The 27976-nt window shown below is 40.9% G+C and overlaps 4 protein-coding genes across 7 annotated transcripts in view; 1 reads left to right on the plus strand and 3 right to left on the minus strand.

Annotated features, from left to right (window-relative positions):
* Window positions 1-3640, plus strand: part of wipf3 (WAS/WASL interacting protein family member 3) — a 9239-nt gene extending 5599 nt beyond the window's left edge. Inside the window, exons 5-8 of one of the 2 annotated variants that reach the window (XM_032535260.1) lie at window positions 1-532; window positions 1807-1947; window positions 2554-2658; window positions 2743-3640. The exon at window positions 1-532 is cut by the window's left edge and continues 179 nt beyond it. In XM_032535260.1, coding sequence (XP_032391151.1) covers window positions 1-532; window positions 1807-1947; window positions 2554-2658; window positions 2743-2783 — 819 coding nt within the window. In that variant the 3' untranslated portion in view covers window positions 2784-3640. The remainder of the gene's footprint in view (window positions 533-1806; window positions 1948-2553; window positions 2659-2742) is intronic. The other variant, XM_032535261.1, reaches the window with a different exon arrangement.
* A 39-nt stretch (window positions 3641-3679) lies between these two features.
* On the minus strand, window positions 3680-8804 carry LOC116701525 (peptidyl-prolyl cis-trans isomerase FKBP14). The gene is made up of 4 exons (XM_032535265.1): window positions 8467-8804; window positions 6938-7089; window positions 5902-6029; window positions 3680-5021 (listed from the first exon to the last, which is right to left on the minus strand). The coding sequence occupies exons 1-4, from the start codon at window positions 8664-8666 to the stop codon at window positions 4863-4865; spliced, it is 639 nt and encodes a 212-aa protein (XP_032391156.1). The 5' UTR covers window positions 8667-8804; the 3' UTR covers window positions 3680-4862.
* Window positions 8805-8889: 85 nt separating this feature from the next.
* wu:fc38h03 (acetylcholinesterase collagenic tail peptide) lies at window positions 8890-17689 on the minus strand. 3 transcript variants are annotated; one of them, XR_004334931.1, is made up of 19 exons: window positions 17250-17689; window positions 16446-16561; window positions 16235-16344; window positions 15992-16105; window positions 15704-15748; window positions 15534-15560; window positions 14136-14207; window positions 13980-14042; window positions 13841-13867; window positions 13705-13749; window positions 13360-13395; window positions 13207-13287; window positions 12718-12814; window positions 12457-12596; window positions 12221-12340; window positions 11422-11551; window positions 10621-10723; window positions 9538-9703; window positions 8890-9498 (listed from the first exon to the last, which is right to left on the minus strand). XR_004334931.1 is itself a non-coding variant. In XM_032535263.1 (18 exons), exons 2-18 carry the CDS (start codon window positions 16540-16542, stop codon window positions 9634-9636), a joined length of 1374 nt encoding a protein of 457 aa, XP_032391154.1. In that variant the 5' UTR covers window positions 16543-16561; window positions 17250-17689; the 3' UTR covers window positions 8890-9633. The 3 variants fall into 3 exon arrangements, 2 of the variants coding, with proteins under 2 accessions (XP_032391154.1, XP_032391153.1); XM_032535263.1 differs by having other exon boundaries at window positions 8890-9703; window positions 15992-16102; XM_032535262.1 differs by having other exon boundaries at window positions 8890-9703.
* Window positions 17690-22066: 4377 nt separating this feature from the next.
* On the minus strand, window positions 22067-23919 carry npvf (neuropeptide VF precursor). The gene is made up of 3 exons (XM_032535737.1): window positions 23735-23919; window positions 22490-22866; window positions 22067-22234 (listed from the first exon to the last, which is right to left on the minus strand). Exons 1-3 carry the CDS (start codon window positions 23912-23914, stop codon window positions 22165-22167), a joined length of 627 nt encoding a protein of 208 aa, XP_032391628.1. The 5' UTR covers window positions 23915-23919; the 3' UTR covers window positions 22067-22164.
* Between the last annotated feature and the right edge of the window lie 4057 nt (window positions 23920-27976).

Consider the following 27976-nt stretch of genomic DNA (forward strand, 5'->3'; position numbering starts at 1 on the left):
TCTTTCCCTGCATCTTCTCCTCCTCCGCCTCCTCCCACCCCACCCTCTGCTCCTCCCCCGCCTCTCCCACCTCAAGCCTTCCAGGACCGGCCGGCCAGCAGGCCTCCTCCGCCTCTCCCCTCCTGTCCCCCTCCTCCACCTCCTCCATGCCAAGTCACCAAGCCCACCTGGCTCCCCATCCAGCACTCCTACCACACCTCCATCTGCCAGCCCTCTACTCCTCCTCCTCCTCCACCTTTCCAACATCCCTCTGCTGTTCCAGGGGACCGCTCCTCAGGGTGCTTCTACACTCCACCCCCAGTCCACGCTGAACCTTCTAGGTTCCCCATCCTGCGGGACAGCCCCCTGGGACCTCCTCCCCCACCTCCTCCTCCCCCTCTACCAGCTTCTTACACCCCCAGCTGCCCGTCCACCCTCCCCCCTCCACCACCCAAGGTGGCCGCAGTGCCCTCTCCGGCTATGCGCTCTCTGCCTCCCTCGTACCCCTGCAACGCCCCCACCCGACGTCCACCTGCTGTTCCCAGAAGTGCAGGTAGGTGGATGCCAAGAAGAAGAATAGTCGTTGTTTGGTCACCACTGTCGTTTCTGTTGAGCTGTTGCAAAGTAGGTACACTTTCCAAGGATGTGGTTATATGAGATGATGTTCTCTCATGTTAACCCTCATGTTGTCCATGGGTCAAATTTGACCTGTTTTCAACGTTTTTTAGTCTAGAATATTTGGGACGTTGAAAAAAGCACTGAAAACGTCAAAAAAACTAACGACAAACATTAGGAAAAGCAACAAAAACAATGAAAAAACTGTCATAAACACTGAAAGAAGACTTACAAACTTCAAAAACGTCGAAAAGAGCCCCAAAACATTGAAAAAGCCATAAAAACATTGAACAAAAACAAACTTTGAAAAAAATCAACTTAAATAAGTTCTGAAAATGTAAAAAAAAAACCTAACAAACCAACTTTAGGAAAAGCAACAAAAACAATGAAAAAACTGTCAAAAACACTGACAGAAGACCTACAAACTTTAGGAAAATGTCAAAAAAAGAGCCCAAAAACATTGAAAAAGCCCAAAAAGACGTTGAAAAAAACAAATTTTGAAAAGAATCAGGTGAAACGAAGCAAAGCGGCCATGAGCAATGCTGGGAAGATGGAGCCAAAGTACAGTAAGAAACTGATGACGCTGACGTGAAGAGGGACAAGAGAATATATCAGATGAATAAGAGAAAGATTGTCTATTGTAAGGCAGTGTTTTTTTCCATCTTATTTACAATTTAGATTCTAAATCAGAGGTGTTTCGAGATGATACTCAGGACAGGAGGGAAGAATTGGTTTTCTTACACAAAAATGATATACATTTATTTTCTTGACTTTTATCTAAACATTGCTTTGCTTTAGTTTCATGTAGAAACGGATCAAATAAGTCAATACTGAAAAGAGGAAAAACTAAAGTTTTTGGTGGAATTGTTGGGAGTAGACATCGCTGTGTTTTAACGGGTCACAGATGTTTAAATCTATATGTACATTTTACAACATATGATTCAACAACATTTTTACGCGGAGAAAAACATTTGAAGTATTTGTAATAACTGTTCGCTGTGCAGAGTTAGGGTTAGGTACGTGTGTTGTGTAACTCTTTATTTTCTAAACAACCTTTACAGAATTAATGTTTTTTTTTTTATAATATGGACTTGCTGTCTCAGTTATCACAATAGATCATATTGGATTTGGATGGATCTTACATGTTGCAGATTTTATTGCTGATGTGTGACACCCATCTGACTCCTCTGCTCTTGCCACCCATGGTAACAGGTGTGGCTCGGCTGGCTCCTCCTCCAGCCCCCCCGGCCCGATCCCCCTCGACCGAGCTGACGAGCCGCATTCCTCCACCACCTCCGCCACCACCTCCCCTGCCTCCATCAAGTCTCAGGAATGGACACCTGCACAACCTGGGTGAGTCGAGCTTACATTTATATATATATATATATATATATATATATGACATTTGAGGCCTTTAGGGGATTTTTAAATCCTGAGTGATTTCAAATGAGTGAAATAAAATTGATTACATTTTATTTATTTAATTATATCAAATTGTTCTTATCTCTTTAGTTATTTCCTAAATCATCCTTAAAAGTAAATCAGAACTTTTATGTATTTTCCAAAAACAGTAAGCGTTTCCTATTGATGATGAGACACATCCCTGCATGTGGACAATACGGACTGCCGTGTTTAAAGAAACGTCAGGCTAATTATTGCTTTTGGAATATACTTGTTTTTTGTATTTCTGTCTGCTTTAATCGATACAGTATGTGCATTTCTATCTTGTTCTAATGTGGGAATGATAGGAGCACTGTAATTGTAATGAAACAACATAATTCTCATAATTCAAAGAGCTGTAGAGGAAAGGAGACTCACAACCAGGTTTGATTTTGAGAAAAGGACATATTTTTATTTTGGAAATATATAATAGTATATTTACAGTATAGTATAGTATATTTGAAAACGAGGACAAAATGGCAGCCTTTAATTGCATTTTTACTATATGTATACTACCAGCAGATGATTTTGAATCCAAGTTCCAGTTCCACCCCGTAGAGGACTTCCCCCCTCCTGATGAATTCAAACCTTTCCCTCGGATCTACCCCAGCAAAGAAAACAGAGGTACACTCCTCATTTCTCAACTTGTTTACCCATCACTTCCACATCATCTATTGAGTTTTTCTTCCTCTTTTTCCTCTCTTGTAGGCAACCCCAAACCACCTGGGATTAGGACACCTCTAAGATGAGACAAGCCCCCCCCCCACACACACAAGTTAGACACAATTTTCATCCTCCTCCTCATGACAGCTCATGCCAATGACATAACTGCCATGGGCTTATTTTGATGCAGGCTCTGTGTGTGTTGTTCGTGGTGAGTGTATTTTTGTGTGTGTGTCTGTGTGTGTTAAACAGGGTCCCGCCTTATTCTGACTATGTGACCTCTGACCTATTCCAGTGTGGAATGTTTTGAATGTGTGTGAGGAGGAGGACTCTCCCTACATGCAGACTCTATTACACACACACACACATACACATGCGCACGCACACACACACGCACACCAGCGACAGTGTTTTCAGCAGCTATATATAACACAGCTATATATAACACGACTCTTTATAGAGTAGCATTTCTGAAAGTCTGTATTTAACTCAAACATTCTTAAACGCACAGAAAGTGAAGCTCTTTTATGGATACAAACTGTAGTGAGCAACAACTGTACAAGAAGAGCTTCTAGTGCTGTATAAATGTTTGACAAAACCCTCAAACAATAATTTAAATTTCCAATGTTTGAGCAGGAAAACTGAAACAATTACAGGCTCATAAATCCTTGTACAAACAGGGGTGCGCTACTGTGTTTGATCTTGTTTTTATAGGTAAAAATGCATCCATGAAAGTGCAGAAGAGAATATACTGACATTTTAGAATGATGGTAATGCATCTGTTTTAAGTTACACTGTTATGAAAAGATAAGAGGTTAAGTGTTTCCTTTCTTACTGTAGTAACCAATACTAACACATGTCAAGACAGTGCCACCTGCTGGTTCAATGTGTAAAGTATTACAAGTTGTGACCACCAAATAAACCACAGTATTTTGTTTAAAAAGTTCACTTTATTGATCACATTGGTTGTGAAAATATGTTGCATTAAATTGCATTATGGAACCCTGCAGCTGTGGAAACTGGACAGCCTAGATTCTAGTCGGCACTGTGTGAAGATTTTCTGGTTTAAGACTTGTGTGTGCAGTAGCTCAAAGCAGCCTCCAGCATATTGTTTAAAATAGCAGAGAATTTATCATTATTACAGAACTCCAAGACACAGTAGGGTCAATTTTAATTTAATAAAAACCTCAGAATGAGATTCCATGAATGTTGCAGAGCAGGGCTGAACAATATTTTCTTTCAGCATGGACATTGGAGTGTATGCATGTGCAAACAGGTGTCTCTAATAACATCAATGCTGGCTGCATTCCATTTAGGTTTACCAGTGCCAGGGCCTGAGTACGGTGTATGCTGGCTTACTGGGAGCACTTACAGAAAATGAAACTGCTTTTCCTGCTACGTCAAGTCATCATGTCTGCCACAGAAAACTGATGATCACTGCTGTCCTTAAAAAATACACATTTGAACAGAAATTAAAAATACCAAAGTTAACATTGTCATGACTTAACTCAAACACACACACTAATCAATACAACACTTAAGCCTGATTTGATTTAATTAAATCAGGCTTACGTGTCATTAATACATTTAATGACGATTGTTTTCTGAAGTGGACTGATTCGTTTACCATACAGGGGAAAAAAGCTAAAGCACTCTCTTTTTTCCTAATGCACCAATAAAAGGTAAACTACATTGATCTGGTAAAATTTTGTAAAAGGAAATCAATAGTATATTTCCATTAAGGGGAATTTCACAGCCAAACTTGGCAACTGTAATCTACTTACATTGCCTTCCCACAGAATGCAGTGTCACTGCACGCATTTGCTCCGTGTCTGTTACCTCTGATATTTGGTTACAATGATAACTGCATAACATTTAAATCCTTAATCCTAAAAAAGCATTAAATGCAAGATGGAGTGGAGAGTGGAATGGGTCTCTTGCAGAAGTAAACACAAAAATGCAAGTAAAACATCAGTGAAACAAACCTGTTGGCTCAGAGCTCACCACACGGCTTTACACAGGAGGATGTCACACACAATGCTTCTATAAAAATGAACTACTTTTCATGCTGACAATAAAACTGCGCCAAAGTATTTGCACTAAAAATCAAGGACAACTGGAAGATACTATGGGCAAGTGAGTGGTTTGTGGGACTGGGAGAGAATTTAAAGTTCATCGTGTTTGTAAGTGAACTCTCTAGACGATATGAAGCCGTCTTTGTTCTCATCCTCTTTGGCAAAGATGTCCTCCACCATGTTCTCGTGTAGAGTGTCGTTGGGAGCGTAGCCGTGACGCTCAAACTCTTTCCTCAGATACACTTTCACCTGGTAGATTGAGTGAGGGCAGGGCAATTAGTGAGACAGGTTGAGAAGAAAAACTAAAAAAACGTATGTACTGTGTGTAATGTATACTGTATTAATCCTGCCAGGGGAAATTCCAATGTGTTCACTCTGTTGTTATTACACACAAGCCTGAATTACACACACATGTTCAGTAACAATACATACACTAATGGAGAGATGTCAGTGTGAGGGAGCTGCCCATGGAAAGGCGCACTGAGCAGTTGGTGCTCAAGAGCACCTTGGCAGTGCCCAGGAGGTGAACTGGCACCTCTTCAGCTACCAGTCCACCACCATACTTTGGCCCCTGTTGGGGATTAGAACCAGTAACCAGCTACTGATTGAGTTACTGCCACTCACAATCAAGAGACTACTCCAATTCCAGTTACATCCTTACAATGCAGGGTTTACAATACGGTCAACAAAACAGATACTGCCCTTTTTGTTTTGACAAATGGGCAGTAGTGTCTAACTGAGGCAGCAGTTAGGCCCAAATTACTAAGTAGATTCAATAATATAACTTCTATTTACTTCTACTGTAAAACATTATACCTGCACAGTACTTTTATTTTTCAGGATATCACTTTAATGTGTTTACATCTTATTTCTAATTGATTTTTAATTATTGACAGTTGGCCCTGTTTCAACTCTAATGATATGAGGGGTCATGAGGTGATTAACCAGTTAAGAAAGGAAATAGAGAATTTGACCAAAATAACAATCTGAGAGGAGAATTCCTCCTGACGTTCTGGATAGGAATTGCTTAGCTTTATAAGCCACAAAGCATGCGTAGTAGGAGGCGATGGTTAATTAATCTACTTCAAGTCAGAGTGTTTTCTGAAGGGTTTGAAATCCTTGTGTTTACCTCATGCTTGGAGAGCCTCCAGTCATCGTTGAGGTCCATCTCCTGGAAGGACTCGTGTGACCTCGGTCCATTTCTTATCTCAAGCACCTCGATGACGAAGGTCAGTGTGCTTTCAGGTGGGATCTTACCTGTGCAGACAATACCACAGGGCAAGAGGCCACTGAGAAAAACTGAGACTGGCTATCACCTGGTTTCTGTAAGCATGCTTCAGTAGGAAGAGAACAATTGGTTTGTTTAGTGCTGCAGTAGTCTCGCAATTGGTTAGTCAACACAGCATTCCGGGATGGAAAAACGTGCTCTGGTTTATTGGCATTTCCTTAAACCAATCACAACTGTGTTGGGCAGAACTTGGTTTCGTGGAACATATGTAAGTTCAAAGGTTGTTTTACTCGTGCAACATAAAACTCAGATTGGTCTGAATTTACCCTGCAGAGATCTGAGGAGCAGTTAACCATAGTCCTCATAAATTTAGGACTTTAGGAGTTTAAAATGCCAACACAACAAAAGCGGAAGGAAACGGACATCCGGACGAAATTAGAGACATCTGGCACCTGAACAATCCCAGAAGTGGAACGTCGTGGATATGGACTAGTGCAGATGAAATGGTACCCCTTGTAACACAATTTAAAAATGTCAACTTGTGAGTAAATAAGTTAGAAGTCATGTTGAAAGTGTTTATGAGAAGGAAACCTAGGTTGCATTATTAGTCATATTAAGTCATTCAGGTTGGCAAAAGTTGGCACAGAGGAGATACAGTAGATGTTATTGGTTAGCGTGGTGTGTGCTTACCAGGACAAAGCAAAGTATTGTTCACATGCTCCATGTTGAGAAAAGGTGGACTAATTGTGCTGAATGAAACCTTCATTCAGTGTGGGAGTCCTAGAGAGCCATTCAAAACAAGACAAACAAGAATAATATACATACATGCATGCATGCATAGTATACATAGTATTACACACTTTGTAAAACCTCAAGCACTTTTACAAAGACTAGCATCATGCATTAAAGTTTGCACGTATGGCCACAGCCACAGTACCTTTTCCTTCCTTCCCATAGGCCAGAGCTGGAGGTATGATGAGTTTCCTCTTCTCTCCAGAGCACATGTCCTGCAGGCCTTTATCCCAGCCTTTGATCACTTCTCTGATGCCCAGTGTAAACCACACTGCCTGTTTGTCACCTTCGGTCCGACTGGTGGAAAACACAGACATAGTGGAGTGTTACAGGTCTGAAAAGGGAAGGACTGTGAGAAGGTCCCTTTGTTACTGGGCTAACTCTTCCTGAAATTTTAAAACTAGGCAATGCAAGTCAAATGTAATCATTATTTAAATGAATTTACCTTTAAAGTCCCAAATTCTTTTTAAATTAAATGTTGTCCAAGCTTAAAACGTCACCATAAATAACATGGATATATAACACTGGATGTATGAGTGGTTTTATGGGATTATTTCCTTGGCAGAAACTTGTTGTTTATTTCTGTGAGTATTATTATTATTATGGCCAATGAGTTCTGAGATTAATTGCAATCTGAGGAAAAAAAATGAATAAAGTGAGGAGAAAAATCAAGACTGCTTACTTACTTTTTTCACATGAATGATGTTGAATCTCAGAAATGAAATGGGTGGTTCACCAAAATTTCCAAAACATATTTTCTAACTTAAATCAGTGAGTTCACTGGTACATTACTGCAGCAATGTGAGAAGATAAACCACTGGAAGGCCGCAAAGTTAAGAATTTTAGGGGGTGTTTTTACTCTTTAAAGAATTGAAGAAAAGAAAATGGAAGCAAACATCCCCCACTCCACTGGGTAATTCAGTCACCAACGTGACTAAACAGCTTTCATTGGTTCCAGTGGAAAAAAACAACAACTTATTCACAGCTAGGTGTGTGGGGAACACTGGTTTTGTGCAGATGTTGCTTTAGTGTCTTTCAAGAGACACTTTTTTTCTTCCACTTTCGTGATTAAATTTCAGTTTTTCTGCTTCATTTAAACACAAAATTACCTTCCTCTCAATTGAGTGGCATAAACGTCCGAGATGAATATCAAACCACATTTTTCGAGAGGTCCACGTCAGGCTACGGCGTAGGGTACCCCCGCAGACCCCTCTGCGTCTACGCCCTCGATTCAACGCAGTATCATAAAACGGCCTTAAGAGAAAATATATTCTTAGAATTTGACTGAACTGCACTTTAAAATGTTTTATCACGTGACCCCTGATGGTTGGAGGCGTCACCAAGGAGATCTAACACGCGCTTGGAATGGAGTACTATAGCTAGTCCCCTTTCTTTAACTGTCTTAAGTAATAACCCGGTTAAAAATAAAAAATAAAACAACATGTAAAAGTTTTAACAAAAGATGTGTTATTAGCATAAACCGTTTACTAAAGATTAGTGCTAACAGCAAATTGCTTCCACTAAACGGAGTGAGACGGTAACTTCCGTTGTTAAGTGTACACAGGAACCACCAGGAGTAACGCAGGAAAACTTCTAAGCAACTCAGTCCAACAGAAACCTGACATTAGGAGAATAAAAACACTATATCGTGTCAGCCATTAAGCATAACGTTACCTGTCATGAAACATGGTCCCATTCTCAAAGTATCCCTGATGATGTACCAGCAGTATGTCTCCGTACTTTGATTTTCGATGACAGAGAAAAGGTCTGTGCAGAACTTCTATGTTGACCTCAGCTTCAGGCAGCTTCCCCCCGCTGGCAGACAGCAGCAGCAGCAGGGAGGAGCAGAGCCAGCTCAGCACGGTCAGCAGCATGCTGCCACATTCAAACCCGAAGAAACAGCACGACAAACGGTTATAACTCAAATATTTCAGCAAGTTTTGACCAGCAGCGTCGCGTGCAGTTGAGCCTCTACGTGGCAGTGACGTTTCATCGTACACGTTGTTGCAGGAAGGTAGCTTTTGATTGGTTTTCTGAACAAAAAGAAAACGCCCACAACTGCTCCCTGACAGATCCCCTTTGGAGAACTCTGAAGTGTTGGCCTAATCTTTATTAGAGTACAGTGTTTAATGAACATTACAGTCATGCAGGTAGATTATCCACTAATCAAATTTCACTGAATTCACTTCATAGTCATTTTGTAACTGAGCAGTTTCTTCATGCTGTTGCAGTGTGACATTCGTTAAAGAAGGCCACACTTTGACTAGTAGCCTACATTTACAGCACTGGGTAAAGCCGTCCGCTTTGTTCTGGTATATATTTACATGCAATATCACAGCATTGCTTTTCACAAATACAATTTTTCTAAAACATTGCACAGGAATAAATAAATTTACACAATCCTGATTTGCATACTACAGTATATATAGTATCAATAATATAATATATTTTTTTTTCTTACAAAAGAAGTTCAGAATACAGCTTATTTTTGCATCAACAGTCAGCAAGTCAACTATTTCATAATGATACAATCAATATCTCATTAAAATGTTCCACAGCATCACCTGTGTCCATAACAGTGCGGCAGCCGATGTATAGTGACAGTAACAGGGAGCTGCTCCCTGAGGCCAGTGATGGAATTAAACCTCCAGGGGAGAGACAGTCGATTCAAAGCTGACTCCCATGACTTCTCATGGCTCAGCGCAGGCACAAGAGCTTTCCTTTAGTACTCTCTCTCTCAGTCCACCAGTGATTTTTTTTAAGGGGCAAGACTTCCGTACAAATCTGAAATGTAACCCCCATGATCACAAAGCGGAACTGCAAAGTTGCAATCTTTCCAGTTCAGGTGAAATACTTGCAACCAGTGGAATCAATGAGGCAAGATTCGGTGCATCTGAGCTGCCCAAAGGACCTGCAGAAGACACAGAAAATTATATGTAAGAAGTGCAACTGATTGCGCTAAGTGTATAATTATATTTACACTCAGCACCTTCCCAGGTTAAGCATCATACCTCCAAATTTCCACTATTTTGCTCTTAACAAAGCAATAGTTCCAAATGGTAGAAACTACGCTTATTTGATTTCTTGCAGGGAGCTTGATGAGAAGATAAACACCCCCCTCAAAGCTAAAAGTGGTATCCATCTTTGCAAATCTCAAGCAAGAAAGCGAGTACGTACATGTGCATTTCCCCAAAAGGTTGAACTATTCCTTAAAGCATAAGTATAAAGCATGCAGAGTTGTGTGATTTAGGCATCTAAAACATTGTACAGTATGTGGTGCCAGGATGATGCACCATCATCTCTGAATGGTTTCACAGAAAAAAGTACATTATTCAAATGACCTTTAAAACCCTTAGATGGGTGCAGTATTAAAGTGCTGCTGACTAAAAAGGAACTGCATTGTGCTACCTTGGCATTGAACTGGGTTTCTCAAATGGGGCTACAGGTACCCCTGGGGGTACTTTGGAGTACTCTAGGGGGTACGTGATCTTTTTGCAAAATGCTCATTTCAAAATGTGTCATGCATAATTCCTAAAATAACAATGAATGATTTAAGTGATGGATCCTGAACATTTAAATGTTTTTCAGTAACATGGTTGTTGTTTAGTAAATCCATCACTGCCAACACTGTATTGTTCCTCTTTACATAGATGTAAAAGTGTTTTACGCTGGTCAGGGGGTACTTGGCTTAAAAACCCAATTCAAAGGGTATATTATTGAAAAAAGTTTGAGAACCCCTGGCATAGAAGCTCTTTAATAGCAAGGTGTTCCCAAATAAATGGACACTGAGTGTACAGTATGTGCAGTATATGCTGCCAGTGAACATACCCAGGAAGATAGGATTTGCAGGTCTGATAACCAAAGTCCTTTCCATCACACTCCTCAATGCCGTCATGTTGGTAGCCGTCTCCACAGTAGGCCCACTTACAGTCTGAAGTGATGAAAGGAAAGGAGATGGGTTGAATGTAGTGGTAGAGTTAGGAGAGAGCAAGGGAGGGAAGTAAGAGAGAAGACGTTACTCATTGCTTTGGCACTGCTGTGTGTCTCAGTGATGCCAATACAGCATTTTGCTGCTAATATAATTGAACAGAGCAGAAGAGAGAAGTGAGCGGATGGCAGCGTGAGATTAATGAAAGATCAAGGAAAGGTTTCACAGTGCGTACTGCTTTTATCCTCTGTCAGGGTGCAGACTCTGTGGTGCATTGGAGCTCTGAAGGGCATCTCATGAGCAGCGGGGTATGGGACAGCATGCTGGTGTTTGTGCTGCAAAAAGCCTATAACCTTTATATAAGGTTTTGTAAAGATCATTTTTTAGGCATTTTTAGGCCTTTATTTCTGTCAGGATAGCTTAGACTTGAAACGGGAGAGAGAGGGGGAATGACACTCAGCAAATGGCCGCAGATCGGAGCCGAACCCACGGCCGTCGTGCATGGGCGCGCGCTCCACCAGGCAAGCCACCAAGGCGCCCACATAAATAGCTTTTTATCTTAATTCTTGTTACACTGTATTTCATTACATAAAGGAGTATTAGAATCACTGTCTGTAGAGCATTCTTTACCTTTTCTTTACCTCTACATTACTGGGAATGTGTGCATGTGTTCAACTGAGCAAGAGATGCATATAACTCACTGAGACAAGCATCAGTGACAATCTGGTTTCCATCATCACACTCCTCTCCATGCTGGGCTTGCACCATTCCGTCTCCACACACACCGACTCTGTCCGGGACTTTCTCTGTGGACTGGAAGGGCTGGAAGGGCTAGACAAGAAAACAAACATTTCAGGCAGTAAGGAATCTCAGATTTAGTGTCAATTTAAAATAATGCTGAGCTTTATTAGATGGAATAGTTAATGTTTTATGTAACCTGGTACATACAGTAGATGTCAACCACTTTTCAACTAAAGCTCATGGTCTTCCTCAGCAGATGGAATCTGTTCAGTTCATGCAATACATGGATAAACATAGATGTTTTTACGACAGCCAGAGCCGTCTCTATGACTATAACTGCTGAGGAAACTCCATCCACTCAGAAAGACTGTGGGAAAGCTCCTAAAAAAGCCAGTAAGTGGACCTTGAGTTGAGATTTTTAATTATTTGTCAAACTCAAATGTGGCCCAGTTTTAGCTTAGAGCAGAGATATTCAACAGGGGGTCCGTGACCCCTAGGGGGTTCTCAGAGTTAGTGCTGGGTGGCCTCCAAATTATGTCTAAAAAAAAGGGTTTTGGAAGTTTGGGGGGGGGTCTCTTTTTCAGCCAAGGGGTCCTTGGCCTGAAAAATGTTGAAGATCTCTGGCCTAGAGGCATAGATGTGATCATTTATGTGCTCATTGGTTTCTGTGTGAAAAATGATGTCACTGGTTGTTTAAAAATCTGTAGTTTTACAGCTCAGCGTTGCAATTACAGTACACAAAACTCTAGTAGTCGTCACCTGTATGGGCTTCCATCCCTCTTTATCTTTGAAGTAGAGCAACCTCTGATCCTTCCTGAATGCTATTGCATTGTCTAGACGTAGACTGTCCATCTCCTCCTCACTGTTTACCACAAATATCTGCACAGACATATACAGAAGAAAGTGAAAGCTGATAACATATAAATAATTCAGTGAGAACATGGACTCAGTTTGCATAGTAATATTTTAAGGAAGCCGTTTGAGTGGGTTCTTACTGCAGGGACTTTATTGAGGCCGCCTCGTTGAGTGTAGCTTCCAAAAGGAGCATTGTTTGCACCAAGAGTGGAATCACAGTCACAGCGACCTGCTGGACCTGGAGCACCCTTCTCTCCCTTTTCCCCGACTAGATAGAGACCTGCAAAACCACAAAAATATATGACAAATAGGTGGGGTTAACACACACACAAAGAGAAAAAAGAGAAAAAATAGACTGTAATTTGAGGCTGATTTCTGAGTGAATGTGGGAGTTACTGTACCTGAGGCGGGGGGACCAGGTGGCCCTGGATGGCCATTTGGACCTGGGGGTCCTTGGGGGCCCATGACCCCTGGGGCTCCAGTGTGGCCCTTCATGCCCTGTGCAAGCCAGGCAAAATTCCATTAGAAATCACACACACACACACACACACACACACACACACACACACACACACACACACACACACACACACACACACACACACACACACACACACACACACACACACACACACACACACACACACACACACACACACACACACGGCTTGCATGCCACTGCCACTTGATGCATAACTTTGATAATCTAGTCCATGGAAAAAAAAGACACAGCCTCTATGGAAGTCTAAACTCAGAGCTGGAAGTATAACTTGAGTGACTGAATTAGCCAGTGAGAGGATGTTCGAGAGGAAGAGCAGAGTGTCAGCGCACCACACCAGGATTAAGCGGTGCCGCCAGAATGCGCATTATTCTTCCTCGTCTTTCCTCACCTGTTTGCCTCTCTTCCCAGGCCGTCCAGTAGGCCCTCTCTTCCCTACGACTCCTGGCTCTCCCTTTGGTCCCTGCTCACCCTGGGAAAGGAGTTAAGCAATCATTTGTTTAAATCAGATTATTTACTGTCCTCATTATTGAATCATTCTTACCTTCTGTCCAAGCATCCCAGGCAAACCAATGGAACCCTGCAGAGAGACAAAAGGAGAGCTTGAGAGCAGAGCAGGCACTCGTAAGATGTGTAATGTTAAATGAATCTGTCCCTGAGCTTGAAATGTTGGGACGTGAAAGAACCACTTTGGAATTTAACAAGTAATTAATCAAATTACTGTAGAGCTTTTCACTGCCTATGATAAGGTCCAATATAACAAATTATGAGGTGAAGTGTTTATTAGTCAAAGCCAAGCATAAATCAGCTTTAAAGAGTTACACAACTCAGCCTTTTCAAAAGCAATTTAAGGATCTGCAATAAAAGAAAAAGACATTTCTCCACCAACCTTATCGCCTTTTGGTCCTGGTGCTCCAGGGTCACCATAGCTTCCCTTTTTAAAAAAGAGAGAATAATAAAATGGAAGATTTAATAGTTTTGTAGTTAAAAAATGTGTGCACTGTGAGAAATTATTCTGAATTTACCTTATCTCCTTTATAACCGGGCAAACCCTAAAAAGATACATAAGGAATATAACAGCAGATAAGGATAGTCAATATAACACTCTTTCCAAACATATACAGTACATAATCGTGTGTATGATGCAGTAACGAGGTGACTAACCTTTGGCCCTGGTGGTCCCCTCAGTCCTGGTAATCCCATGAGTCCTGGGTCCCCTTTCTCGCCCTTAAGAAAAACCATACATAAGGAGGGTTCAGTTTGTTTTTGTGATTTATACAGTACATTCATGTAAAACCTCAATACAGTACAGAGACTAACCTGGGGCCCATCTGGACCACGCCATCCTGGTAGCCCTGGCTTCCCCGGGAGGCCCGGAGCTCCTGTACGACCCTATACACAAACACAATCAGTGCCAGCATTTATGACTAACTAATGATACATTTTCTGGCCCCTTTTGCTGAAAAATTGACAGGAAGCAGCCTCTTTCTTTAAATTGCTAAAAGATTTTTTTGCGACAAACTTAATTTCTTTTTGAGTGTTACTGTAATAATTGGATCTTCAACAGCAGGACGCGTTGACCTTGTTCTCTTAAATAAAATCTCTCTTGCATTTTGATTCAATACATTACTTAAACAGGCTTGGGGTTTGCATGCTGGACTATTTTTTAGTGACTTCCTGAAGTCTCTGCTCGTTGCTTGCCATCTTATCATCTAACATCAAAAAGAGAGCAAACAGATGTATGTTCCAAAGTGTCAAGCTTGTCCTTTAAATTTTGACTGATTTCTGCTTTTGTACTTTGATATATTTGCTGATGATTCGCAACTATTTCTGTCCGTCAAGATGGCCCCGTTTCCCCTGAAAAAAAGCTTCTGAGTTTCATAAAGAGTAATCAGGTTAAATATGGGACAGAGACAAATGAGCATGTCAAAACTGACCTCCTATGACTTCCAAGTCGGAGATGACAGAGGATAAAAGCTTGCAAGCAAAGCTTTAACAATGCCACTGAGATAATATAATGAGATGAGATGAAATGACTTGGCTAATTAGTGGACAGGAATAAAGTTTTATTCAATATTGCGCTATTGCCAGTTCCCTGCAAGCAGGAGACTCAGATTTGTTAAACAACCTCCTCCACTTCTCTGTGACACCTGGACGAGTCTCCCAGAGCTGCTGCCATGCTAGCAGCATGCTCTCATTTAGTTGCTTGTCATTAAAACAGCAGCCTGTTAAGACCCCATGGACCTGCTGCTGTGTGGAATGATTTATCACGGAGACCAAAAGCACTTAGGGAGATTAAAGTGCAGAAGTGGAGTGCTGGAGAGCCTGGATCAGCAGGAATTGGGCTCCAGTATGAGGGCTACTGGAGCCAGGCCAAGGAAAAGAGGAGAAAGAGAAGGTAAAAGCAGAGGGAAAGGAAAGAAGAGGGGGATGATAGAGAGGTGAGGAGCAGAAGGATGACTGGAGACATCCAGGGATATGATTGAGCTTTGCTATGTGGCTAAAGCGGCTACTGAGACTAATGTAGCATGACCCATTTAGCAGCTGCTGAAAATATTCTGAGCACATCAATACACAAATCACATCACAGAGATTGAGGATGCGTGGAGGGGACAGCGGAGAGAGAAATCCAGATCCCTTTATTCCAAGGACAAGCAAGATGGACCAGAGAGAGATGAGCGAGAGAACGCGCCATGCAGGAGGGGAGGAGCGGCTCACCTTTGCCCCTGGACGTCCAATTTCTCCCTGGAGGAGGACAAATAAGGGCGGGGGAATATGTAGCACTCATTAGAGCAGAGAGGAATACAAGGACATTTGTGGCATATAGCAAAAATAAATTAGACTTATTTCAACCTATAAAAACCAAAACAACAGAAATGGAAACACACCTTCTCCCCTTTTGGTCCTCTTAAGCCAGGTAATCCATTGTGACCCTGGACAATGACACCAAATTTATATCCAGCTCACATCTTCTAATAGAACATGGCACATTTGTTGAAAAATCAATACTATAAAGGTCATTTTGTTTTATTTCCATGTAACAAATATTCCCATCTACTGCCTTTAAATGGCTATAGCAGGCTGATAGATGTACTATGATTTCATCAGACTGGAACGTGGTGCACGCCCTGATGCAAGGTTTCATACATATGTAGTATTTTAATAAAGGACATTACCTCTGGACCCCTGGGTCCTGGAGGTCCAGGTAAACACCCGGGTATCACAGGTTTTTGTTTTTCCTGTACCTCTCCTCCAGAAACACTTGGCTCTAACATGCCAATACCATCCTTCTGTCAAACATGCACAAAAAAACAGAATAGGGTATCAATCAGTGTCCCATACTGTGAGCATACAAATATGTTTGAATCAGGTGTTTTTTATGCAAGCAGCTGTGTGTGAGTGTGTTTGTGAACACCTACGGTAATGTCCCGCTTCCACTGGTGAGGTGGCGGGGGGAAGAGCGGTGGGGGAGGCGGGGACATGAGACAACAGGGATCAAACGTCAACGGCTCTTCCAGAAACCTGAGCGCTGAGAGGAAGACAGACGAGGCACAGTGGTGAAAGGTACATGCAACATGTGTTCCTTCTGTCATGTGACACTCGTTCTTACAATTCACTCACACAACTCACCTGAGCGGACTGAGAGAATGCTGTCCATGTAAGAGTGACGGGCCCATGCAGAATACAGAAGAATGTGGAAGGACACTGCAAGTTTGGCCAGATCCATCCTGATGGATTTACTTTCCCTACACACACACACACACACACACACACACAAGCACACAAACACACACACACACACACACACACTATTTCTGCTGAGCTTAATACAGTTACTGGCAGCTGTCACTTCTCCTTACTCCCAGAGGGTGTCTATTTGATCACACCCTTAACCTCAGTCCTCTGAGGTCTCTCTCTCTCTCTCTCTTTCTCTCTCTTCCCCCTCAAAGCATAACTTGTTGCAGCTCCACACTGCAGCAGATGCAGCCACCACTGTAATTCCACCTTGCATCAGCCACTTTCAGCCTTGTGCCAGAATTAGAATTAGATGGGTGGCAGGGGGCTGTCACTCAGGCTTATTATGACTTCTGACACTTTATGACAGAAGTCATAGTAACATTGCCAGTCCGTAACGGCTGTTACAGGTTCGTTCACACAAACATTTCCAGTATGCTCATATTTAATAATGGTAGTATGGATGCAAGATGTTAGAAATCCTAAAAACAAATGATAATCCCGTGTTGAACAACGTACAGAAAATATGCAGCACCTGGTTCAATTAGTAATTCATAGGCTGTCTTCAATAATATGATTGCAACTGCTCTACGTAATCTAATTACACGTACAGAATGCCATAATGTCCTGATGATCCAGATGCGTTAAATATAAGCAATGTCATCTACACCCATGGCTAATGCACAAGATCCCCCTTACCTTCCACTTGAAATTGTGCTGCACTTGGAGACACGCTGTCTGGCGCTCCTCTAACCTAGATGAAATGCGCGGTGTGCAGCCCCACAGTCTGTAGTGACTCCTCTGGCATTTGGCGTGCCGTAGCCAATCTGCACCGCTAATAAATCTGATCCACTTATCGACCTGCTTCTTTCCCTCAGCCAGTCAATAACAACACAATTGAGGAGGAAGGACCCTTTTTTTTTCTCCCGGCGCTAAATGACCAGCAGATGCCACTGAGTGGAGGTAAGACGGCGGTGGCAGCTCAGTCTCAGTGCGTCTGGATCAGACCCTCATTAACGCGTGTCTGGTGTCTTCTGGATCGACTTCAGTGCAGCTGGCCGGATAGCGGGGACGGAAGCATTTTAAGTCGGCATGCTTACACTCATTTGGCACGTTTGATGTCTACAGTGGTGCAGATGCGCTCTTCAGCAGTAAAATGGCGCCCTCTGTTGGCTGTTTTAGTTTATAGAAGTGATGATAGTAAAGTCAATGTTGCATATTCTTACATAACTTACTTTGACAATAAAGGTGAAAGAAATCTGTTAAGCCTATGTCAATATGTAGATGACTGATTGTGATATCCACTGGTTTGCGAAGTAATGTGTGTTCCCTTAAAGGTGTATGAATATTTGTTTTGTCTTTTTAACTGTATTTTAAAGCCTTTTATCACTTATGTTCTTGATGTTGAACCTTCTTTATTGTATTGTGTTAATATGTGGTGAAGCCTAAAACAGTACACAATAATGACTAACTAACTAACTAACTAACTAACTAACTAACTCACTCACTAACTACCGACCTACCTACCTAACTAACTAACCATGTAACAAACTAACTAACTAAATACAAGTAGGCCTAAGCAAAATGAATACAATATTAAATACAAACATTATTTCAAAGTGAAAGGAAACAATAAATGTAAAGAGAATGGCCTGATTATGACTTTATTATAAATGTAAGCACAAAACATATTTAACAGGTTGTTATTAGACCAAGTGTAAATATAACATTTTTTTCTGTAAATTAAATCTGTTTGCCCTTACTCTTCTTAAGTTACATATACACATGTACAGAGCATGTATAAAACCACTCGTTTTAAAGGGCAACTTTATAACATTAGAAGTAATTCCACCAACAGAACAATAAAGTAGAAAAAAGTTTTTCAAAGTCTACCCATTTTGAGACTTTTGAAGAAAACTAGAGAATTACCAAGTTGTAGACAACAATATAATAGAAAAACACCCTTACAAAATCAGCGATGAACAGTGGAGTAAGAGTTAGAGTGGCAAACACAATAAGTGTGTTTCTGTGTAAAATTTGACAAAATCCCAAAGAAGGAATGTCTCTTTAAGAAGCCTTGACTGACATTTGTCTGGAATACCCCCAAGTTGTACCCTGACTTACTCATATGATAGTTAAAAGAGACTACAGACAAAAACAGTGTGACAACGATGCTGTACAATGTAACGTATAATGTATAAATGTAGTGATGTGAAAATTCAAAAACTACTGTAAATTCTGCCCTCAAAATTAAAACGTTTGTGTGATGCTTCCTTCCACTGCCGTGTGTGTGTGTGTGCGTGTGTACGTATGTGTATGTGTTCTGGGAGGTGGCGTCTTTTAAATAGCCTATATTATCCTGTCTTTCTGTTTTCTTTTTGATTCCGCTAAAGATTATCTTGGTACCAGGAATGTTCTCAGGGTTTTCAAAGTAGACATTCAGAGTTTCCTCATCCCATATGACACCTAAAAAAAACACATTCAACACATCTCCTGGATTTCCTGCCTGGTCAGGCCTGCTAGAATAAAAACTTAGCAGAAATTTAATTGGGAAGACTGTCCTACACTAAATGAATTTATTCTCCCTCGTTCACTCTTTCAGTTAGACCAATCACGTTTTGCAACAAACTCTGTAAAACAATCAGTTCCATGTGATCCTCTTTCACCCCATTCACCTGCAGTTTTCATCACAACCAGCACCACCATGGGTCCTTCCGCTGAACTCAGATGTCCAGCTCCACATCACATGCATCCAGATCTTCAGCATTCCTCTTCCCCACCGCCACCACTGTCTAGACTCCATCTCCTCCATATTAATCCAGGACAAAAGAGATAATACATCCGGCCTGCACATGTGCTTACTTGTGTGTCTAATTTGCCTGTATTTGCCTGTTGCTTTAGTTGCATCTTGATCAGTTAGCTAGTTACAAGCAATGAACAGTAATCTGTTAATAGACTGGTCTGTCGGTCAATGGAATTGAGTTGTTGTTCTGCAGAGTGATTTACCTTTATCAATGTTGGCCTGTGTGTAGGAGAAACCAGGTGCCTGTACATTTCTGGACAAATAAAACATTATTGGGATTAAAGCATGTGTGAAAAGTAACCTATTGTGGTTGCAGAACACATTTATTCCCATTTCTATCTTTATGTCACTGAGCTCTTGCACATGATAAACTGAGAATACTCAAAACGCACCCTTGTCTGTCAAACCCCAGCTCTCCCCACAATGAAATATTGGCATGAAATATTGTCTCTTCTAAACAGTGCAAACTAGTATAAGTAACCAATGAAAATAAGGCTAATAGAGCTCTGAGCTTGTTCCTCAATTACGATAAACTTTAGGACCCCACAGCAGCATTTTGTCATGTCACAGCAGTAAAATCACAGTTGTGATCAGTGGCCACTGGTCATTAGGGGCAGGTGGAGCACAGGAGATATGATTGGCTATCCGTCTGGTGTAGCGCCAATAACAGTCGGCAAAAAGGGCCAAAAAGGTACAGATCCATTTTTGCAACACGACTGAAGCGTGGTGTATTTTGTCCCCACCAGAGATACAAATAATTCAGCAAAGGCAGGGATACAGGCCTTTAAACCAGAAAGGGGGGAGTCCCACCCTGTCTACATGGATCTGTAACCCTTGAAAGGGAGAGAGAGATAGAGATGCTGGCTCACTTCCACACTGTCAACAGAGCCATCTTTATTGTAATCACAACCATGATTTTCCTTCAATAACAAGTTAAATTGTCTGCTGCATAAAAAGGCCTGTAAACCTTTTTTCTATAGGTCACTACTATCATTAATGATACCTCCGTTCCATTTAGGTGTCTTAGTAAGCCATAGTGAGCTGGCATACCAGGGTCCACACTTAAAAGGAAAGCAGGCATTATTCATGTCATTACATCAGGGTTTACTTCCCCTGACAAGTATCTGCTCTAAAGAATGTCTAAAATAGTAGATTAGATCCAGTTGTTTTGTCAAAGTAAAGTCACAAATTCAAATTGTGTCATGTTTGCTACAAATGTAGCAGAATTAGGACCCAAACGCAGAGATGACAGGCAGGCGGGAGAGTGTTTAGCTGAGGGTTTATTTTATAAAAAGAGTCCAAGGAAACACAGGGACAAAAAGCTCAAAAATCCAAAAGGTCAAGGAAAAAGAAAACCAAAAACCGGAACACAGAGACTGATAAGACGGATCACAGGGAAGGCAAACGTGGAACACAACATCTGGAACACACAAACTCACAAAAACATCTGACAAGAGACAATGGGAGCACAGACACTAAATACACTGGGTAATGAGATAACGAGAGGCAAGTGACACAAGGACTGGGAAACAGGTGGAAGACATCAGGTAATCACAGAAGCGGGAAAACACAGGAAGTAAAACTAAAGACAAGACAGCACAGAAAACCAGACTATCAAAATAAAACAGGAAACAGAACATACTGCCACTCACAAGGGAACACAAGACAGACACTGCAACACCAGACCAGGGAGAAAATGAGGACTAAACGCCAAACCACGACAATGTTATGTTACATTGAGACATTTGACAAGCAGCCCTCATTCCTATAACGCATATCCATGTCACTTTTGAGGACAGTCAACAGCAGATGGACTGCAGTAGAGACAGTGGATACTGGCACCTTTAATAACCTCCAACTGGGAGAAAGATACAGAGATAAAGGACAACACTTTTAAAATCAAACATGCTGTGTATTTTAAGCTTTACTTTGGTAATCTAAGAGTCTGAGATGTGTACCCTCTGTGCTGGTTTGGGAACCCTGCACTAAGCACACTATGACTTGGTGTCTGTCTCCCTCAAGAGGTCAAATGAGAGAGTCCCTCCCTTCTGTCTTTATGACAGCTTCACTATCACTTAGATCAGTTAGATCAGATCAATTTTTGAACACACACACACACACACACACACACACACACACACATACACACACACACACACACGCACACACACACACACACACACACACACACACACACACACACACACACACACACACACACACACACACACACACACACACACACACACACACACAGTGATCTTCACATGATATATCCCTTAAATCCAGTTAATTTAAAAGACACTTGTAGGTGAGCCTTGTTGTGTTTTACTGGATATCAACAGTTGTTTATCATGTTCAGTCTACATCTACATCTGTTTCTTGCTTAATTAAAAATAGATTAGAGCAGTGTAATGAATGTGCATAACATAAAACAATCCACTTTTTTGGGTAGTTTGCTTTCAAAACTAAATTAAAAACTGTTTCTCTGTTTTAAATTGTTTCTCAGTTTTAAATCTCCTTAAGAAAAAAATTAATAATAATTTGCAGAGTTAGATGCTGATTCCCCCTGATTCAAGAAAGTAGGACTCGATAATAGAGGAAAAATAAAACCCAAACCACTGGCTTGAAACCTTTTATTATTTTAGTTTAACACGTTTTCTGTCACAATAATTTACCTTTATTTAAAGGGACTTGTACAATTCCAACTTTTCTTGAACATTTTGACAGTTTAACACTCGTCTTCACAGTAAAAACACTATTTGCTGACATTTACATGCAGACCTCGCCGTTGGCCTCTCTCATCTTCTTTCATCCTTCAACAGTCTTTTCCTGTATCTCCATCTCTTCTGAGCTGGCTGGAAAGTCAAAAACGTCAGGCCTGTGGGAAGAAGAAGAAGAAGAAGAAGAAGAAGAAGAAGAAGAAGAAGAAGAAGAAGAAGAAGAAGAAGAAGAAGAAGAAGAACTTGAAATAAATAAATAACAACCTTGTCATTGACTGGTGATCTGTCTTCTGGGAGAGGGGAATCAATGTTTGTTGATATAACATTTGTTGTATATTGTATAGATGAGGTTATGCCATTCGTTCTGGAAATACATATATTTACATCAAACATTATGGGCAAGAGTTTCCTACCTGTGGAGGCCATTCTTTACTAATGGTACGTTGGCCAGAGTCCTAAGAAGGCTCCAGTATGGGCCGCTTCTCCCAAATCTCTGAGGCAACACTGGGTTCAGTGCTGCTCGGCCATCAGGGCACTCCGCACACATTCGAATCAGCTCCCAGGACCTCCCGAACCTCTGGGGCATGTTGGGGGTCAATTTTGGGTCCTTGTCATTATCAGGAATACTCTCTCTTCCGAAGCGCATGGGCATGTTGGCATGCAGGAGGACGGGGTTGGCAGGGAGCGGGTGGAGCTTGATGAAATTCGGGAGGCTGATTTTGCTGGTGGTGGGGGTCACATGTGCATTGAGGCTCTTAAGATCCAAACTCCTGCGGATTTCCCTTCTTGTCTGAAAAAAATATATATGTTGAAACCAATTACTCTCAAAAAAGTTTTTTTATTGCTTTTCTTTGTCATATAATTGATTACAATAGCAATATCGTAGGTGTTTAGACAGTCATGAGACAAAACAAGCAGTTTAAATAAGTCACTGTAGGCTCACCTCAAACTTTTCACAAAGTTTGAAAAATTAATCTAATAACCAAGAAAAATAGTCAGTAGATTTATCAATAACCAAAATAATTGTGAGTTGCCGTGTTCGTTTTTTCCCACAAATAGTCATCCCTAAGTTGTGTAAGCACATCGTTTTTATGTGATTTTTTTGCTCTACAATAATGCAGAACAAAAATGAGTAAATGTGACCACTGGATAGCAGATGGGTTCCAATGCTATATGTTATAATAATAGCTCAAATAGTGGACCCCCAATGTGAGAACGTAATCCATTTCCATGATGGGCTGTACAGTATAACAAATAGTTTCAGTTACACTTTCATGATCTGGAAGGTGTAGTACATGACATAAGTAAAACAATTAACAATTAACAATTAAGTAAAAAGCAATTAACCAATACTTTCCTATTATTGATTGTTTTGTCCACAAAACGTCAGCAAATAGTAAAACACGACAAGTTCAACTTTCATGTTTTATCCAACTGAGAGCTCAACTCCCTCGAATATATAAGTTACAAAAAGAAAAGTACAATTTATTAACATTTGAATAGCTGAATCAGAGATTGTTTGGCATTTTTGCTTGAAAAATTACAATCATCTTTCGACAATTGACTAATCTCCTCAGCTGTGAAGGAAAACCTGATAAGTCCGAGCCAGTTTCCCAATACAATAAGCGTATCTGTCTGGCTTAATAAATAATTCTTACCTGATGGTGTGGTTGTTTGTTCACAGTGTGTCGTCCATCATTGATACTCAGCAAAGTTTTATCACTGTGGATTGATTTCCCATAGACATGCAGGTCAGATGCTGCTGCCCCTCCAACACCAACCAGCATCAAGAGTGCTGACAGAAACACTGGGCTCAAAATGTTGACAGCCGGAGCCATGTTCTCTGTTGTGCTGAGCCATCTTCTCTCATTTTCACACTGTTATTAAAGACTCCTGGAAACATACGTCACCTGTTGCGTGTGATAAAGACACCCACACACATTCATGTGTGCAAACATATACACCTTGAGCCTAATTTAAAATGAGCACATTTTTGTCTCAACAACTATCCATCTCTAAAGAATATATTTGAAAAGGAATGTATGTCCTAATTGGGTTGCTATATGAACGGCATATCTTGTCAGAGGAGATCACAGGAAAATTGTAGGTGCTCAATGGAAATACTGAATGACAGGAGCATTCACACATTTAAAAACGGGATTTAACTTGTATTGGCCAATTGTATCTATGCTGTATTTCTTCTTTACTGCAAGTTTGCTTTCTATATCCAGGCAAGCGATGTCAGTTAGGAACACATTTTTTGCAAACTACATTTAAAACATAGAAAGCAAATTCATTAGTGTTTTGCAGTCTTTCTTTCATATTCTTAGTCATTCAGCTCCAAGTTGTTTGATTAATTCAATCAATTCTACTTATTTTCCTTTAAATTTATTTAAATAAAGAAAAAAAAGGTTTCAAGTGAAAATTTCTGCAGTGCCAACTGGCAGGTGCTAGCCATCCTTCCACCAAATGACTCATGTTATACTTAATAAAAAGTGATAACTGTCCATTGCAACTCCATTTTACATAACAGTTCTTCTATTTAGCATCCCAAGTTGACATTTGTTTCCTGAAGAAGAACATACCTGATTGTATAGGGTAATGTACATAATTGTGGCGCTGCATTAAAGTGCCCAGAGGTGCGTATGTCTTATGAGACCAGGTTAAAAAACATCAGCGTGGCCTCCATCAGCAGGTTCAAACTCCTCCATTTCAGCTGAGTTATGAGTCACTTCCTTTTTGGAGAGTTGACAACATGTTTTTACTCATCATCTTTAAAGAAGACAGAAACATGTTGGGACTGATTTTTTCCTCTGAGGCATTTCAATGAGTCCAGGCACTGGCTTTTAGCCATGAGAGACTCTTTTATGAAAGAGAAAAACACAAGTGCCTAATGTGGGATTGGAACCCACAACCTTCAGACTGTGGAGCTGGTTCTTTCCCAGTTGTTCTAACTCAGGACTCTGAGACGTCCTCTCAATATTTCAACCAATGTTCAACGTCACAGAGTTGCTTAATTTCTGTGAAGCAGGTTTTAGGTTATTTCATGGATGCACTACACTATATTAAAGGATTTGATAGGTTGTCACTAAGTCTTGGAAGTCAAGGATTTTCTGCATATTTAAGACGTTTTATTGGATTACCTGCAGGTTTAAGAGTTTTTAAGGGGTAACAAAAGAAAAAAGACAAGGTCTCTTTGGATCTTTGCGATTATCAGCCCAGGAGATGGTCCAGTGGGGAAGGACACCGACCGGCAACCAGGAGACGCGGGTTCGAACACCGTTTCAGGTACGTCACGTAGGAGTGTTTGTGGAAAAAGGTCGTGGTTTCATTTGTGAGTTAATTTACGAATTTCCAACAACAACTTCAACTTGCGATGTGGCGATTTTACAGTGACAATTTCAACTTGCGATGTGATGAATTTCCAATGACAATTTCAACTTGCAAATTTCCTACAATGATTTACGAATTTCCAACGATGATTTCAACATACGACTTTCCAACGACAATTTCAACTTGCGAATTTCCTACAATGATTTACGAATTTCCAACGATGATTTCAACATACGACTTTCCAACGACAATTTCAACTTGCGAATTAACGAATTTCCAACGATTTCAACTTGCGAATTTCCTGCAACGATTTGCAAGTTAACAAATTTCCAACGATGATTTCAACATACGGCTTTCCAACGACAATTTCAACTTGCAAATTAACTAATTTCCAACGATTTCAACTTGCGAAATTTCCAACAACACTGTCAACTTGTGAATCTCCAACATCAAATTCAACTTCAAAATTTCTGCATTTCCATGGAATAAATCATTAGTTGTTAACAACTTCATTTTTTGTGTAGTCCGCAGGCTGTTGAGCTGAAATTATTAAAGTATTAAAGTATATTACAGTGTTGTGATTACTGGTTGAGGATGTACAATACACTGGCCTGTACTAAACAAAGTGAAATAAGAGACACATGCATTATAGGAAGTATAGATCCAGTGTTTTCCTGAATTACCTATGTGACATAGTATTGCTTTGAGGACATTCTGATTATATTCCATATTTTTATCATTGTCAACAAATCCCATTAAAAGACCAAAAACTAATTGTAAAAATGTCCTTCAAAAGTGCTCAGAGTGGCTCATATCCCATGCAGCTATGTGTTGGTCTCATTTTGGAGCAAACCTCAGACAAACCTAATAACAGAATGTGTTTTCTCCCTGTTATTCATTTATTGAAACTATACTGTATCTAGCAACCGTTGGACAAATCAGCTTCGAGTGCGGAGATGATGTCACTCACCACTCCTGTTTCTAAATGTGTCGGTAGTGTGTTTAGATGCACAAATGACTCACTAGAGCTGTATTTGTATTTGCAGACAGAATGTGAGGAATGCCTGGTGTGAGACACAGGTTGATAATGACAACACGTAGCAAATTCTAATGTGATCCATGCGTCATGACCCTGACATTGTTTCCATTTGCCATGTTACCGTGTTGTCCCACCTTTAACACAGCAATCTGAAGCATCTCAGTGGAAATACTATCCCATTCACATCTGGTTTTAGTGATTAATTATCAACCTTAAGATATTTTTTTATGGCTATGGTTTCAGTCTATCTTCCTGTATTATCATTTACCTCCCACCTCTCCCCAGCCTTTCTTTGTGTGCTCTCCCTCCCTGACCCTGGCCCCAGCTCGTAGACTATGGGGTTTGGGATTTACGATCCTGTCTCTGACACTTATCCAGAGTTTTATCCGCAGACGGCTTCCCTATACCTCAAGCTCTCCCTTTGTTCTCAACCGAGCTCTCGGAGAACTCCCTCAAAGACCTTGTTCTCTGCCACTGTAATTCTCTCTTCTTAATGTTTTTAATGTGCATCCCTCGCCACCCCGGCGGCCTTTTCATCTTTCAATTTTCTTCCTCCTGGGCCTCTTCTCCCTCCCCTCTTCTCTGCTTCTACATGCTGTCTTCTAGCTTGAAAACAGACTCTGCTACCTTGATAGAAATACTGCCCTGAATGTTTAATTGAATACACCTGAAACCTCCCATATATGTGTGCTTTTGACCTATTTTGCACCCATGTTTCATGTCAATTGTATGAGAAGTAGAATTTCCTGAAATGTTAATCTATGTGACTTATAATTTCCTTTTTGTGAACCCCAAGAAAACTAATCAAGAATAGACAGAGGAAGACTAGCAAAGAGGCAAGGATAAAAAAAAGATAGGTAGATACAAAAAACAGGCACAAAAAGGAAGCGGACTGAAACAGGTCACAACAACACCGTTGATCCTACCCTGGCTCTCTCTCTGTCTGGGATCTGACAGCCTTCCCAGAATTCCTCTCCAGGACCAGAATACCCTCAGAGTCCCAGGATGATTTGTGGGAATGTTATCCCCCCTGTTGAGCTGATTTATGTTGAGTTTTATCTTCCCCCTCACTTAGACATCAGCCGGGTCATCATCACATCACTTTACATGCCCGTACACTCAGCGGGGAGACACATTCATCAAGCCCTTGTGACAGTTTATAGTTTTATCAATGATCAAATCCATTTCTGCCGGATCACTGCATTATGATGTATGGAAGGATGTGCTGAAGTTGGGCAGACAGACACACAGGCTCATACCACTGTACCGGTGTAATTCTGCGTTGCGTTGCTGTGATTGTGGTGGACGGTGATGAATTCATGTCTCTCACGTGACCACATCCAATGAAAGAAGTAACAGAATCAAAACTTTGAGCCAATAGGACGTCCAGGCGACGTATATGAAAAGACAGAAAGGTTTATGTTAAAGTAATCAACATGCTACACATGCACAGGTCTGAGCACATGCTACACATACAGGTCACACACACACACACACACACACACACACACACACACACACACACGGG

This window comes from Etheostoma spectabile, chromosome 14, assembly GCF_008692095.1.
Source record: "Etheostoma spectabile isolate EspeVRDwgs_2016 chromosome 14, UIUC_Espe_1.0, whole genome shotgun sequence".
Lineage (NCBI taxonomy): Eukaryota > Metazoa > Chordata > Actinopteri > Perciformes > Percidae > Etheostoma > Etheostoma spectabile.

Coding starts and splice junctions, on each gene's coding strand:
- LOC116701525 (XM_032535265.1), bottom strand. CDS start 8,666: ATGCTGCTGACCGTGCTGAGCTGGCTCTGCTCCTCCCTGCTGCTGCTG. Junction 7,090..8,466: donor GGGACCATGTTTCATGACAG/GTAACGTTATGC, acceptor GTTTTCCACCAG/TCGGACCGAAGGTGACAAAC. Junction 5,022..5,901: donor GGAGGCTCTCCAAGCATGAG/GTAAACACAAGG, acceptor TCAATCTACCAG/GTGAAAGTGTATCTGAGGAA.
- wu:fc38h03 (XM_032535262.1), bottom strand. CDS start 16,542: ATGGATCTGGCCAAACTTGCAGTGTCCTTCCACATTCTTCTGTATTCT. Junction 12,341..12,456: donor GCCTCAATAAAGTCCCTGCA/GTAAGAACCCAC, acceptor ATGTCTGTGCAG/ATATTTGTGGTAAACAGTGA. Junction 10,724..11,421: donor TGTCACTGATGCTTGTCTCA/GTGAGTTATATG, acceptor TCATCACTTCAG/ACTGTAAGTGGGCCTACTGT.
- npvf (XM_032535737.1), bottom strand. CDS start 23,914: ATGGCTCCGGCTGTCAACATTTTGAGCCCAGTGTTTCTGTCAGCACTC. Junction 22,867..23,734: donor ACAAACAACCACACCATCAG/GTAAGAATTATT, acceptor TATTTTTTTCAG/ACAAGAAGGGAAATCCGCAG. Junction 22,235..22,489: donor GTAAAGAATGGCCTCCACAG/GTAGGAAACTCT, acceptor TTCTTCCCACAG/GCCTGACGTTTTTGACTTTC.